Below are 16341 nucleotides of genomic sequence, written 5' to 3'. Positions count from 1 at the left end.
TTTCCTTTCTTTACATTGAGAGGAAATTTCTATATAGGTCAATTTCCTGTTGATCAGCCTTGTAAGAGAAATAATAAAGTGGAGATGAGTTAAGTGACTGTAGGAAATGCTGTAGCAAGAAAGTGTAATAATAGATAGTAATAACCACTGTTTTTTGAGCCCTTACTGTATACAGGACACTGTTCTAAGTGCTGCACTTGCATTCTGTCATTAATCCTTACAACTCTAGGAGCTGGTATAGTTATTATCCCTGCTGTACAAGCGAGAAGACTGAGGCTTGGAGAGATTACATAACTTGTCCAAGATCATACAGCTAGAAAGTGACAGAGCCGGGATTTGAACCCAGGCAGGATGTCCTTAGAATCTACCCTCTTAACCTCTCTTTAATCTTGCCTTTCTTTTTTTCTGACCTGTTTCTCTCCAGGTTATTGTCCAGAACTACAACTCCGTTTTGACTCTTTCTCACTTGTACCGATCTTCAGACGCCCTCCTTGTTCATGAAAATGATGCTGTTCATAAGATCTGTGCGAAACTGATGAACATCAAGCAGATCTCCTTTAGCGACATAAACCAAGTCCTTGCACATCAGTTGGGAAGTGTGTTCCAGCCTACTTATTCTGTGGAAGGCTCATGTCACTACAGACGAAATCCATTAGGTATTTGTCCTCTTGTATGTAATTTGTAGGAAAGTCTTATGTTCTGAAAGCCTCACAGTTACTCGCCACTGGCTCCTCCTCTCTGTCCGAGGATACACTCAGGTTTCCCTCTTCTCAAAAACCTTCCCAAGAGCTGCGTTCCTCTCCAACTATCTTATTGAAGTTTTGGGAACTTACTAAATTTCTGAAGAGTGGTGATACCCATTGACTCCATTCTTCAGGATTCTTTCTCTTCTTCTTCTTCTTTTTTTACAGCAACTTTGGTATATAATTCACATACCATATAATTCACTCATTTAAAATGTACGATTCCATTTTTAGCATATTCACAAAGTTGTACAACCATCATCTCATCACCCCATAAAGAAGCCCATCATTCTTTTTTCAGCTTGTCAAGTGGTGCCTTATTAATTCAAGTCATCTAGATGCAAATATCTCCACAATCTATACCTTCCTCAGTCCTAATCTCCTTCCCAAATAGTCACCTATCCCAGTTTTCTTAATTGCCGCCTTATTCTTTAAATTTGGATTGTTCTGAATGGATCCATCTTTTTTTTTCCTGCCCTCTCTCCCCAGCTCCCTATTCCTCAATTTCTATTACCTGGATTTCTCCCACTGTCCTCGTATCTCATCAGTATACTCAGACCTGTTAGTGCCATCTCTGCCATCTGCCTGTGTTCTTTCCTCCTTCCATGTCTGTCTGACATCAATATCTCTCAACTAATACTGCATACTCTCTCTGAATACAAAGTAAACTAGCCTCTTTCTATTCCTTCTCTCTCTCTCTCTCTCTGGCATAAAAACAGAGCTTACATCAAACTGACATTCCTATCTTAAGGTGGTCCTAACCCTACATTCCTTCCTGCCTGCCTCTTCCCCTGCAGTCCATCTTGCACACTGACTGCAGAAGAGCCTCCTCACTGCACAGATTTTAGTACTCTCCTGTTCATCCTGTGGCCACATTTGTCAGAATTCCTTAGCCTGGCCTCCACGTTATGCCCTGAACTCTAACTTTCTAGCTTCATTACCTCCTGCCTCCTCTGCATGGATCCCCGTCTACTTTTCATCCTGTCTCCACTGTCTTCCTTCAGTCTGCTACTTTCCAGCCCTGATCCCTTTGCTCAGTGTTCCTTCTCCTTAGTAATCACTTCCTCCTTCCCTTCTTCCCCTCTATTGAAACCTTAACTCATCCTTCAGTGTCCAAGTCAAGTGATAATTTTTCTATAAAACTTTCCTACTGAGGCCTTTACCTAAAAGAACCCTCTTTTCTCTGAACTTTAGGGCATTCTCTATCTCTTTTATGTCATTTAATATTTTTTACCTTTATTATTTCTTTAATTGTGTTTGCTTACCTTTAAAAGTAATGGGTGCCTGGTGGCTCAGTCGGTTGAGCATCTGCCTTCGGTTCAGGTCATGATCTCAGGGTCCTGGGATAGAGCCCTACATTGGGCTGCCTGCTCAGCGGGAAGTCTGCTTCTCCCTCTCCCTCTGCTGCTCTCCCTGCTTATGATCTCCCTGCTTGTGCTCTCTTGCGTATGCTCTCTCTCCCTAATGAATGGATAAAATCTTTTTTAAAAAATTAAAAAATAAAAATTTAAAAAATAAAAGTCACACACAAACACACACCTATTCAAAGAGTGCAAAAGAATATGCAGTCAAAAGTAAGTGTCCTTCTCCCCCTTTCCCAGATGCTACCACTGTAACTAACGCCATGTGTTTCCTTAGAGGGGAATTCTGTCATGTGCATATTGTGTATTCCCACTCATTTGCAGCTTCCTTGGAGACATGTATCTTATTAATTTCTGTGCATGTCATAGTACTTATCATATTGCACATCTGTTCACTCAGCCAATATTTATTGACTGCCTGCTATGTGCCAGTCGCTATGCTAAATGTCAGGGATCCGATGGGAGCCAAAGGAGACATTGTGTTCACTGTGAGATGGGAAGGAGAGACATTAAACAAATAAATTACACCAAGAATATAGAATTAAAAACCGAGTTAAGTGCTCTGAAGGAACGAAGTACAGTTTCAAGAGAATATGTCACGAAGGAATCAGACTTGGGCTGCAGGGGCAGAGAATGCTGCCCTGAGGAAATAACACTTGAGCCAAGAGCTGGATATGGACTCGGACATGACTTAGCCAGGGGAGGGAATAGAGAGTAGCATGTGCAGAGGGAACAGCACGTGCAAAGGCCTTGCAGCAGAAGGAAGCCTGGCACATCAAACAGAGAGAAATCCAGTGGCACTGGAGCGCAGAGAATGGTGTAGGGGGTGGCTGAAATCAGAGGCTAACATGGTGAACAGGGGCAGGGCTTGCAGGTCCTCGTAAGCCATTTAGAGGCCTTCCTCATCACCCAAAGAAAAGAGGAAAATTTTAAGCAGGTTGGTGACATAATCACTTTTACTTTTGAAAAAGTAAGTATCCACTGGACTGCCTGTGGATAGCTGATTGGAGGTTGAGTCTGCAGGCTTGTGTAGTCATTCCTCACTGGACCTCACTGAGAAAATAAAGGCAGTTAGTCACACAGGAGCTTTCTCGACTTCCCCACTATGTCTGCAAACCTTACTGTGCCGTCTGGGCTCACCTTTGCACTTCACCTGTGTCACAGTGAAAGAAGTGTCCTGCTCCTATCAAAGGCCAGTCTCTCGCTTGGCTTCCATTCCCTCTCCTTTCTCAGGGACTTAATTCCTCACTCATCTCTCATCCTCCATGCCTCTTTGCTGGATTACTGCCATTACAACAACTCTATGGCATCTCTCACACGGAAAATACCCTCCTTTGACCTCACCTCTAGTGATTGAACCTATTTCTCTGTTATTCTTTAGAACAACGCAAGGGTGTCTGCCCTTGCTGTCCTCCTGATCTCTTTACTTTTCAGCCCACTCTGCTCTAGTTTCTCCCCCACCACTTTTATGAAATTGCTTTTTATAAGCCACAAGCATGTCCACATCACCAAATTCAGTGGACATTTTGCTGTCCTTATTTCCATCGACCTGTCAGTAGAATTTGGCATGGCTGACCTTTGGTCTTCCAAACCTTCTCTTTGTCTTTTGTGACAGCTCCTGATTTTCCTTCTATCTCAATGACCACTCCTTTTATTCCCTTCTTTTCTCCTCTTTTGGCTCCTCTATCTTTTCCCAAGCTCTAAATGCTGGTCTTGGACCCTCTCCCTGATAACTGGCCCACTGCCATGGCGATAAACGCCATTTGTATTCTCCAGCCTGCCGGTTTATCTCCAACTCCAACCAATTCCCTTAGCTCCAGATTTCTATATCCGGCAGCCTTCCTGTATGACATCTGTATGTATACATTTCATGGACATCCCAAACATAATGTGTCTGAAACAGAGAGCTTTCTCCCAGAAGCTTGTTTCTTTCTCAGTCCTTCAGTTGCTCAATTTTAAAATCTTAGGCCCAGGGCTCCATGGAGCCTACAAAAAAAAAAAAAAAAAGGGTTCTAAAATCTTAGGTCCAGCTTTCTTACAGTGAGGCTCTGTGAAGGCAAGGCCCTGTCTACCTTGCTCACCACCATGCCCCCTATCCTCAGAACAGCGCCTCCCCTATAATAGGTCCTCGCTAAAGGGGACTAAACAAATGGAGCTACCGAGGATGGATTTGAGAGCAACTGGAGGTGGGGTAAAGTGCACAAGACTGGGTGATGGATTGGATCTGGAAAATGACAGAAAGGGTGGTATAGGGCAGAATTCATGGGGCCCTGGTTTGCATAACAGTGTAGATTGTAGTGCTGTTCAGTAGAGCTGGGAATGCTGAAAAAGGATGTGGTTTGTGGGGCACAGTACAGGGCATGGAAAGAGGTGGGTCTTAGACATGTTGAGTGTGAAGTGCCTTTGCCATATCGAAATGGAAATGTCATGTGGGGAGTTGGCTGGAGGGCAGCTAACCTGGTCTTGCCACTTCAACCTTTGCCAGCCCACAGCCTTTCCTTAAGTATAGCAGTCAGACTGAACTCTGGCTTTACTTGTCTAAAAGGTTAATTCCTGTTAGATCCTGTTACTTTCCTACTCAGGACCTTCAAGAGGTTTCCCATCTCACCCAGAGTTAAACCCAAAGTCCTTGGAATCACCTGTAAGGCTTTGCTCTGTCTGGTTTCCCACTGCTTTCTTGATCTTATATCCTGCTACTCACTGTCTTCCAGCCACATGGGCCTCCATGCCGTTTCTCAGGTATGTCTGCTGTGCTCCAGAGTCTCTGCCCCAAACGACCTCAGATATCCACATGGCTCCACTCAGGTGTTTGAGGAGATGGCACCTTTACAACAAAGCATCAGCGTTAGTGGGCACCAGTGTTTGGCATCTCAATTCTGAGGGGTCGCATCTGTGAGATGGGGTGACTTGCTACAGCTGTGCTCTGACAGGCACAGAGAATGTGAGGAGTGGGACTGATCCAAGCTTGGATTTTCACTAGAAAGATCTGATGAAGAGACAAGGGCAAGTAGCTGGGTAAGGAGAGAAGTGAAGCAAGGGGGAAGACTAATGGACTGAGAAGTCAGGAAGTCCATGAATTTGTTTGTCTTAGTCCATTTAGGCTGCTGTAACAAAAGTGCTATATCCTAGGTGACTTACAAACAACATAAATTCATTTCTCGTGGTTTTGGAGGCCGGAAAGTCTAAGATCAAAGCACCAGTAGTAGTGTCTGGTAAGGGCCAGCGTCCTGGTTCTCAGATGGACGTCTTCTCACTGTGTCCTCACACAGCAGGAAGAGCTAGAGAGCTCAGTAGGGCCCCTTTTATAAGGGCACTAATCCCATTCATGAGGGCTCCACCCTTACCACACTAGCACCTTGGGGGTTAGGATTTCAGTGTATGATTTTGAGGGGGGAACAAACCTTTAGTGCATAATAGGGTCTCAACAAGGTCCCAGACTGGTTAAAATGAAAGTGGGTGAACAAGAAGGCTGGAGGGAAAAGTAGACTGTGACAATGAATAATTCATGTGTTAGTGCTCAGGCTGTGTCTGTTGACTGTTGTTTATTTGTGCTGTGCAATAGAATTCAGCTCTAGGTATTTTGCAGAAAAGGACTCTTACATTTAGAGGAAACTCCATTAGCCATAAGATCAATCTGTACAGCACTTTGTAGATGTTTGTGTCAAAAATTGTTCTTTTCCTTAGGATATAGGATATGAGTTTGTACTATTATAAAATTTACATTTCATGTTGTTAAAGTAATATATTTTTCCTTCTCCTCTAGTTTTTTTCTATAAATATATAAAACAGCTCAGAATGCAAAACAAATTAGCCTTTCTCCATAATCCTGTTTCATTACAAATAAAAGTTTCTAAAGATAGACATATTCCTGTCTTCAGGAGTCACTGATCTTGTCTTTTTTCCTAGTGGAGTTTAATTTAAAAGGTTCTGATTATCATTTAACTAGATAAAATAAGAGATCTAGGAAAATTTCTTTCTTTCTTTTTTTTTTTTAAGATTTTATATATTTATTTGACAGAGAGACAGCCAGTGAGAAAGGGAACACAGGCAGAGGGAGCAGGAGAGGAAGAAGCAGGCTCCCAGCAGATGAGCCTGATGTGGGGCTCGATCCCAGGACTCTGGGATCACGCCCTGAGCCAAAGGTGCCCCAATCTAGGAAAATTTCTAAAGGAATATTTAGTGAATATAGAATGACGATAAAGGCATAGTAGCTCTCATGCTTACTTTATTTTCCTGGAGTGTAGCTAAATATTTCATTCATGTTTCCAGTTTCTTAGCTTCTAAATTCTTGTTTCCTTTTTGGCAAAGTGTCTTTTCTCACTCATGCTAAAATAGGTGCCAAAATATGTGATCTGAAATAGACATTGTCTCTGAAATTTTATTTACGTTTTTAAATTTAAGCAATTCTGGCTTTGGAGGAGAAAATATGTTTGGCCCCCAAAACCATCAAACTACAGTTGTATATGGGCCAATGGAAACATTATGGAATTTAAAAGTTTAGTTCAGATTTTTTTTTTTTTTTTCTTTACAGGAGACTTAATGGAGAATTTGGTTCCCCATCCTGAGTTCAAGATGCTGGGTATTCGTAACATTCCTCAAATGTCAGAGAACTCACTGGCATACAGCACGTTTACTTGGGCCGGCCTCCTCAAACATCTGAGACAGATGCTCATTTCTAATTCAAAAATGGAAGAAGGTAAGGGTATTTTAAAAATATGCAGGCCGCAAGCTGGGAAAAGTGCCTGTACTGGAATTCTCAATATAAACTTTCTTGGCCAGTTGAAATAATGGTGCCTTCTTCTGGTCAGGGAGGCTCCTACAGAAACTCACCAGGACATCCCCAGAGGGTTTCTTAATCACTTCACATTTTCATTTCCCAAAAATGAAAAATATTTCAGAGGAGCGTGACATTTATTTATTTTTTTTTTAGTTTGTTTGTTTGTTTATTTTTAGTAATCTCTACACCCAACGTGGGGCTCAAACTCACTAACCTGAGATCAAGAGTCACATGCCAGCTGCCCCTATTTTATTTTATTTCATTTTTATCAAAGTGACATATGAACATAGTTTTTAAAAAATCAAATAGTCAAAACTCATCTAAGCATATACTTATATCCGTACATTGCATTGTATGTAGATTTTCTAATTTTTTTAAAAAAGCCGAGTAACTGTCTAATATGAACTTATAATGAGGAAAAGAGTAGTTCCCTGTCCTAAACGTCCCCACTGCCCCAATGAAACTACTTTTCAATGTTTAAGCTGTTTTTTTCTGGAATCCCCCTCCATATTTCTAAGTATCTTGCTTATGCTCTTACTTATTTTATTTTCCGAATTTAGATATTATCAATTGCCTTCCTAATGTGAAATTGAGAATTGAATCTGCTTATACATCCTCTGTACACACACACACACACACTCTCTCTCTCTCGCTCCCTCTCTCCCCCATCCCTTCCTCACTCCTCCCAATATGGTTATACACATACCTTTGAATCAGATTAGTTTTCAGTGTTTGTATTACTTTTGATAGGTAAATATTATTTACAGTTGAGCCATGTACTGTATACATGGATTAAATTTTATTTCATGTACAGTTAATTTTTTTCTTCCTCTGGTTAATAATTACACTTATTTGGGGGCACTTGTCTGGCTCAGTCACTAGAGCATGCAACTTGTGTTTGAACCCCACACCGGGTGTAGAGAATACTTTACAAAAGTTAGACCTATTTGGTCAATATTCTGTGTGCCTATCACTCATCTATCCCTAAATTTTTTCCATAAAAATGAATCCCTTCTTAACATGTTCAAACCCGTCAAACCCGTCACTACCCGTCAGGTAGTCTCTTCCTTTCATTATCTGCTTGGAAATGTCCCTTTTGGAGACCTCACCTTCTTGTTGCTGCCCTGATTGCTCTCCAGGCTTGGTTAGCAGCCAGCACTGACATCTCTGCTTCATTCTGTATTCCGTCTGATTTCCTAGATTTCACATCTGCCTTTTGTTGTTGTTGTTGTTGTTAGTTTATTCGCTCATGTGCTAGATCACACTGTCCAGGAGCTTCCTAAGAAAAAGTACAGGGAAGGTAAAAAATATTTTGAAGCTATAAATGTCATTATTCTGCCCTTACATTTGATTGCTAGTTTGCTCAGGTATAGGATCTGAGGGTGGGGAATCATTTTTGCTTGGAATTTTGAAGGCGTTGTTCTACTGTTTTCCAGCTTCCAGTGTTGCTGTGAAGTCCCATGTCAATCTGATTCCTAATCCTGTTTTGTTCTCTCTTGAATCTTTAAGGATTTCCTCTTTGTCTCTTAACATTCTGGAATTCCTTACTGTGGATCTTCCATTGATCTCAGTAGAATGTAAGCTTTAGAAGGGCAGAGATTTCTGTTTCGTTTACTCCAGCGCCCGTAGTTTGGCGGAGGCCAGAGCCTCAGTGGTTTAGCCTTTCCTGAGCAGGCGGCTTCTAGGACAAAGGGGGCACGCCCTCTGCTGCCGGGAGTGAGGAAGCATCTCGGGCTCTCGCCACTTCGCCTGCAGATTTTTAACTAATCCTCCGGTTTCTCCCTCTTTTAGAAGTGCCTGGTCGGCTTCCAGGACCTCCACTGGGGACAGAAATCTCAGCTTTCCCTGGCTGCTAGTCAGCCACCGCTGGTTCATTTGCTTGCCAGCTTCCAAAATGTTGTTCGCATTATCTTCTCTTCCCTTCCCTGTTTTCTTGTTTATGCCTTTTAAAAATGTCCCTGTAATTGTCTTGTTAGTGAGATTTTGGGAGAGAGTGACAGTAGACTGGTATGTCAGTCTGTCTTGTTTAACTGGAAATCACTATTATTAGTAATTATTTGAGTAGCATATATTTTATGACAAATAACAATGACTTAGGTTTCAATACTGTGAAAGTGGATGGATTTCCTCTACAATTTATGTACTAGTGATACCTGATGGATTTTAGATCATAGTGCCTGAGGTTTGGAGAGAAATAGAAAGGTCACATCGTAAAGGAATGCTTACCAAATGTTTTGGCCTCAGTACCTGTTTTTCTAGTAATACCTGTTAACATCTCAAGGAACACAGTGTTCCTCGGGGTATAGTAGAAGACGTGCTGCTCTGAGCTCTCCTAGGTCAATAAACCACAGTTTGCTTAGTCATTTTCCCACGCAGAACCTTGAGTGTCGACATTTCTTCACAGTTATAGATACAGCTTTGAACATACAAATATTTTCAAAAAATGAGTATATGTGAAAAAAATGAGTATATATGAATAAATATATTTATGTCGCTAATCAGGTTGAGACAAATAGCTTTAAAAATCTTCGTATATTCTCAGGGGCGCCTGGGTGGCTCAGTCATTAAGCATCTGCCTTCAGCTCAGGTCATGATTCCAGGGTCCTGGGATCGAGCCCCACATCAGGCTCCCTACTCAGCAGGAAGTTTGCTTCTCCCTCCCCAGCTCCCCCTGCTTGTGTTCCCTCTTTTGCTGTCTCTCTCCGTCAAATAAATAAATAAAATCTTAAAAAAAAAAAAAATCTTCCTATATTATCAGACAGCTCCATATGAAGATTGACTCTGTTAATATCACCATTAGCCATGTATCTGTTTCCACATGTCCTAGCAACAGAAGGAATGAGTGATCCCAGAGGGAGCCAGGCAGAACTTATGATGTTTTTTATGACCTGGCTTTGGAAGTGACACACCATTTTTTTTTTAAGTTTTAATTTTATTTAATTTCTACACCCAATATGGGGCTTGAACTCACAGCCCTGAGATCAAGAGTCACATGCTCCAGTGACTGAGCCAGCCAGGAGCCCCCACATGCCATCATTTCTGTATCATCCACTTGGTCATTAAGGTTATTAAGCCCTATGCCGTGTGGGAGGGCACCACACAAGGGCCTCAGTACCAGGAAGGAAGGGTCACTGGGGTTCATCTTGGAGGCTGGCTACCACCTCTGCCCTCTGTCTCCTACTGAATCGTATCTTCCCATATGCAGAATGGACTTAATCCCTCCCAAAGCCCTTTAAAAGCAATCAGGCTAAATTCCAGAATCTTGTCATCTAAAAGCAGGTCCATGTATATACGATTTTTTGAGTATAGCTGTTTGTTTTTTGAGTTTGTTTTTGTGTTTGTTTGTTTGAGTATAGTTCTTTGAGTACAGGCACTTCCCCCCAACCCCCGATCAATAGACAATGGTGAAACAGGCATAGCATTAACTGGTAGACAGCCTCCTTAGAAAGGGGGAAATGGAAGGCATATAGTTCTTTGAGTACAGGCACTTCCCCCCAACCCCCGATCAATAGACAATGGTGAAACAGGCATAGCATTAACTGGTAGACAGCCTCCTTAGAAAGGGGGAAATGGAAGGCATATAGGACTCGCTGGCCCTTAATTCAGCAGGGCACATCCTGGCAGTTTCTTGATTACAATGTAAGGCCTACAAATAATTTTTCATGGCTTTTGGCTTGGCTCTCTGAACCAAGCTAAATTATAATTTTATTTGTTTATTTTATTTTATTTTTAAGTAAACTCTACCCACAACGTGGGGCTTGATATCACAACCCCAAGATCAAGAGTTGCCTGCTCGGGGCACCTGGGTGGCTCAGTTGGTTAAGCATCTGCCTTAGGCTCAGGTCATGATCCCAGGGTCCTGAAATGGAGCCCTGCATCGGGCTCCTTGGTCAGCGGGGAGTCTGCTTCTCCCTCTCCCTCTGCCTGCTTCTCCCTCTGCTTGTGCTGTCTCTCTCTTTCTATCAAATGAATAAAATCTTTAAAAAAGAAAAAGGGAGAGAGGGAGGAACGTCTCCTAAAGCCATCTGCCCTGCTTCAATCAAGACTTTTTGCCCTCTGCAACCAGGGTACACTTGTCATCCTGGATATTCTCTTTGCCTGTCTCCTGGGTTGGATATTCTGCTGTGAAGATTTAGGCAAAGCCCAAGTGATCTGGGGAAAGAGGAGGGGAGGGGTCCTGGTTTTTCTGGGTTTCACTAGATCTCTCTGGTTTCAATATGTACCTTACCCTTAACTCTGCCTTGTGTTCTCCAGACCAGAGACCCTCAATCATATCCTCTCCAGAAAATAAACCTTTAGTTTTATGCTAGGATAGAGAAGAGGCATTCATCATTGTAAACAGACAAGTTTAGCAACATTCCTTAATCAGGAGTCAAACGTAGATGGTTCTCTACGTGATAGCAAAGCTAGTTTAGGAGCCAATGGCTTAGTGTTTTCATGGGTTCTCTTAAAGAATGCTGCATCACCAATGCTCTGGAGAGACAGAGGACAATAATGTGTGAAAAAACACTGACATCATCAATGCTGAAAAAACACTGACATCATTAATGCTGAGTCAAAAAGTGAGAAAGTCACTGAATGTGAAAACATTTTAGGAAAACCTTAACCAATTTATTTTGTTACATGTATTTTTTATGGATGCTCAAGGATGATATGATTTTTAAAAATCTAAACCTAATTTACTCTAAAAGAACTCTTCAATAAGTATAAAATTTAATGAGCTAAGTGAATCATTTAATTGACATAATTTGACAACACTTTTTTTTCCTTATAATCAATGGTGTCTTAGATGGAAGGAAATACAACGTTATGGATTTATATCCCTTTTTTGTTACATGGGTTGCAAATGTTTTTCTCCATCATTTTAGTCTTTTGTGTGGTATTTTTCACCATATGGAGGTTTTTCATTTTTATGTGAGTGAACTCATATATCTTCCTATTTTATAGATTCTGAGCCTTGCCTCAGATATAAAATATTCTTTAGTATTCCCCAGTATTTTTATAGTTTTATGTTCAATATTTAAGTTTTAACCCATCTGGGGCTTATTTTTATTTCTGATAATGCCTTTTTTGTTACTTCTCTTCCCATTTTAAATTTTATTTGCTTGGCTTTTCCCTTTTCATTTTTTAACATTAGTTTTTCAAGGGCTAAAACTTTAGAAGGCCTCATTTCTTTTCTCTTTTTGACACTTTATTTATTTATTTATTTATTTATTTATTTATTTATTTATTTTTGAAACTTTTAGATAGAGTTGATTACTTTTTATTTCTAAGTAATATAGAATGATGGATTTTCTAACAAATACAGCTTTTAGAGAGGCCTGGGTGGCTCAGTCAGTTAAGCGTCTGCCTTCGGCTCAGGTCGTGATCTCAGGGTTCTGGGATTGAGCCCCACATCAGGCTCCCTGCTCAGTGGAGAGTCTGCTTCTCCCTCTGCCTGCTGCTCCCCCTGTTTGTGCTCTCTCTCTCTGCCAAATAAATATATTAAACTTTAAAAAAATACAGCTTTTACGGTAGGTCATAAATTTTTAAATACCTTTACTGAGATGTGATTTATATACCATATGTTTCACCTATGATAAGAGTATAATTCGGTGGTTTTTTAAGTAAATTTGCAGAGTTATGCAACCATTATCATAAGCCAGGTTTTTTTTTTTTTAAGATTTTATTTATTTTTTTATTTGAGGGAGAGAGAGAGCACAAGCAGGAGAGTGGTAGAGGGAGAGAGAGAAGCAGGCTCCCATTGAGCAGGGAGTCTGATGTTGGCTCGATCCCAGGACCTTGGTATCATGACCTGAGCCAAAGGCAGACGCTTAACCCATTGAGCCACCCAGGTGCCCCAATCACAAGCCAGTTGTAGAACATGTCCATCACCTCAAAAGGATCCTTGTGTTCATTTGCAGTCAGTTCCAACTTTTATTGCTAGTCCCAAACAACCACTGGTGTGCTTTCTGTCTCTATAGATTTGCCTGTTTTGAACGTATCATATAAATGGAGTTCGACAATACATAGTCTTCTGTGTCTGACCTTTTTCACTTCGTGTCTTTGAGGTTCATCCACATTGTAGTATATATCAGTAGTTCAGTCTTTTGTATTGCTGAACAGTATTTCATTAGATGGATATACCGCATTTTGTTCAGATGCCCACCAGTTGATGAGCATGTAGCTTGTTTTCACTTTGCGTCTACCGTGAGTAATGCTGCCGTGTACATTGTACGCGTTCTTTGTGTGGATATATGTTTTCAGTCTCCTGATGATATAGTTATAAGTGGCATTGCTGGGTCAAAGGATAAGTCTGTGTTTAACTGCTATACTCTTTCCAAAGTGGCTGCACCATTTTACATTCCCACAAACAGTTCAAGAGGGTTTCAGTTTTTCCACAGCCTTGCTAACATCTGACGGTAGTCGTTTTGGTTATAGCCATTCTGATAGGTGTGAGGTAGTGTCTCCTTGTGGTTTCGGTTTGCATTTTCCTAATGACCGTGCTATTGAGCATCTTTTCATGTTGCTGTTAGATTCGTTTATCTTCTTCAGTGAAGTTTCTATTCAAACATCTTTCCGATTTTTAAATTGGCTTGTTTGTCTTATTATTGAGTTCGGCATGCCAAAAGTTTTGGTTTCTTGTGTTTCTATTTTTGTTGAAAATCAATGTTACCGTTTGCCGAATTTTATCCCTATCCTACGTATACTTTAAGAATATTTTATTTTTTTTAATTTAAATTCAATTAACCAACACATAGTACGTCATTAGTTTCAGATGTAGTGTTCAGTAATTCATCAGTTGCATATAACACCCAGTGCTCATCACATCACGTGCCCTCCTTAATGCCCATCACCCAGTTACGCCATAGCCCCACTCCCCACCCCTCCAGCAACCCTCAGTGTGTTTCCCATAGTTAAGAGTCTCTCATGGTTTGTCTCTCTCTCATTTCTTCCCATTCAGTTTTCCCTCCCTTCCCTTATGGTCCTCTGCACTGTTTCTTATATTCCGCATATGAGTGAAAGCATATGATTATTGTCTTTCTCCAACTGACTTATTTCACTCAGCATAATACCCTCCAGTTCCTGGTAAGTATTCATCCTTTCTCGTGGCTGTGTCATATTCCATTGTATACATTAAGAGTATTTTCATAATATTTCTACATGACTGGTCAGTTTTCAATCCTATTTTTGTTTTGTGTTTCTACATCCCTTAACATTTTTGTATGTATTCTGTTTGTTCCCACAGGTGTATAGAGTAGGGTTCACCCTTTTTAGGTGTATGGGTCTATGTATTTGGACAAACCTCTATAATGTGTACCCTCCACCACAACCGAGACAGAGTATTTCTATCATCCCAAAAAGTTCCTTCATACTCCTTTGTAGGCACTCTCTGCCCGTAACTCCAGCCCCTAGCAGCTACTGATTTGAATTTCATTTCTATGGTTTTGCCTTTTCCAAAATGTCCTATAAGTGGAATCGTACAGTACATAATTTGTTTCACTTAGCATAATGCTTTTGAGATTTATTCCTGTTGTTTTTATGTGTATCAGTAGTTTCTTTTTTTGGTGAGCAAAAATCCATTGTATGCACCTACCACCATCCTTTAATACTCTATGAAGAATATTTCGTGCCTTTCTCAGGATTGAGTAGTTTGAATCATTTTAGGTCAACCAGATAAGAATTTTTAAACATATAGTAGAAACAAGCAAGTTTAACTTATCAAATAAAATGTATGTAAAATATACATACCGTAATATATTTTTCTCTTCTTGCTTAGAACTATTTATAAAATGTCTTGCTTCTTTTCCATTGGTAGGTATTGATTGGCAGGTACGGCCTCCTTTATCAGGACTTCCTACTCTTGGTAAAGTGTCTCTCAACAGGGAGCTTCATTTTAACACTTCCATTGCCAACTTGGTCATCCTCCGTGGGAAAGATGTGCACAGTGCGGATCTGGGTAAGCAGAAGTTAGGTTAAATTAATATGTACATTTTGCACATGTACATGGTAATACATTTTAAAAAAAAAGGAAGGCCCTGAATTTTTAATTTTTAAAGAAAGGAAAATCATAATTATGTGTTTTAGTAGCAAAATGTAACCATTGTATCAGTTAGTATGTGCTGGATACCAGAAATAGAAGTGATTGAAACAAAGGTTTAATTCTTTCTTCTGAACCTTGCTGTTCTTATTGTCCTCACCTATGGCTTCCTCCTTGTTGTCCAAGACATCTGTTTGAGTTTCAGCCATCAAGTCACATAGGAATGACCATGCCACCTGCCTCGTCCTAGGGTTGCACACCACACTAGTGTTTATACCTCTTTGATTGGGGCTGACTCATGTGCTACACCTAGCTGCAGGGGTGGCCATGAGCACAGTTAAAATTTGGGGGTTCTCTTACTAAAGAAGAAAGGGAGAACAGGTCATGTAGCACAAGTAGTGGTCTCTGTGACAAGCATTTTGTTATAAAACTTTCAGGAAGTTCAAAGAGCAGTACTCTATTAGCTTTGTGTTTCTGTGGCAAATCTCCAGGTTTGTCTTATCTTTATTTGATGATTTTACCTTATTTTTTTAGAGATTTCTTTATTTATTTTAGAGAGTGAGAGTGCCTGCGCAAGTGGGGGGAGGGACAGAGAGAGAATCTCAAGCAGACTCCATGCTGAGCGCAGAGCCCAACAGGGGGCTTGATCCCACAATCCATGAGATCACGACCTGAGCCAAAACCAAGAGTCGGACGCCCAACCAACTGAGCCACCCAGGTATGCCTTATTTGATGAATTTAGCAGTATTGGATTGGCTGCTTCTAGCTGTAATATAAAGAAAACCAAATAATGGGGCACCTGAGTGGCTCAGTCGGTTGGGTGACTGCTTTTGGCTCGGGTCGTGATCCCAGGGTCCTAGGATCGAGCCCCACATAGGGCTCCCTGCTCAGCGCATAGCCTGCTTCTCCCTCTCCCCCTGCTCATGCTCTCTCTCACTCACTCTCCTTTCAAATAAATAAATAAAATCTTTTTAGAAAAAGAAAATAAACCAAATAATCTCGCTCCTGTAATACACCTTAGATCAGAAAGTGGTAATTAGAAGAGATCATTTCAAGTCTGTCAGATGGTATATTTTCTCCTACATCAGAACATTTTCTTCATATTCTTCATTTTAGATTTTAAATTAAAAGAATTAATAAGAGGATATATAAAGTAATCAAACTTCCAAAATTTATCCACAGCAAATGACATATGTACAGAGAGGTGTTCTTGAAAAGATACTCACTGCAATATCTTTCACACAAAAATGCAGAAACAACCTAAATGCTCAACAGTAGGAAATGTGTTAAATAAATTATTGTATATTCATATAATAAAACTTTAAGAGTGATATTTATTGACATGAAAAAGAGGTTCACAACATATTGGTGAATGAAAACACAGGTTACAGAACAGCGTTTGTGTAAAATTATGGGCACAAGAGGGTCAGCAAAATGTTC

General features: G+C 40.6%; 1 protein-coding gene and 1 long non-coding RNA gene across 4 annotated transcripts in view; one reads left to right on the top strand and one right to left on the bottom strand.

Moving 5' to 3' along the window:
* Positions 1–16341, top strand: part of TUBD1 (tubulin delta 1) — a 28231-nt gene that overhangs the window by 6145 nt on the left and 5745 nt on the right. For both annotated transcript variants that reach the window (XM_045773388.2, XM_045773387.2), the window contains exons 5-7: positions 425–656; positions 6636–6800; positions 14680–14820. In XM_045773388.2, the coding sequence (XP_045629344.1) occupies positions 425–656; positions 6636–6800; positions 14680–14820 (538 nt within the window). The remainder of the gene's footprint in view (positions 1–424; positions 657–6635; positions 6801–14679; positions 14821–16341) is intronic.
* Positions 650–14734, bottom strand: LOC123776986 (uncharacterized). Of its 2 annotated transcripts, XR_015721336.1 has the most exons (4): positions 14613–14734; positions 7991–8160; positions 4806–4928; positions 650–2204 (listed from the first exon to the last, which is right to left on the bottom strand). It is a non-coding gene; the product is annotated as an uncharacterized LOC123776986 (long non-coding RNA). The 2 variants fall into 2 exon arrangements; XR_006775550.2 differs by lacking the exon at positions 14613–14734 and having other exon boundaries at positions 7991–8938.

This window comes from Ursus americanus, chromosome 23 (genome assembly GCF_024610735.1).
Source record: "Ursus americanus isolate L20-20 chromosome 23, mUrsAme1.1.p, whole genome shotgun sequence".
NCBI lineage: Eukaryota > Metazoa > Chordata > Mammalia > Carnivora > Ursidae > Ursus > Ursus americanus.
The sequence above is the reverse complement of the archived record's forward strand: the minus strand, read 5'-3'. Positions and strand labels throughout refer to the sequence as shown.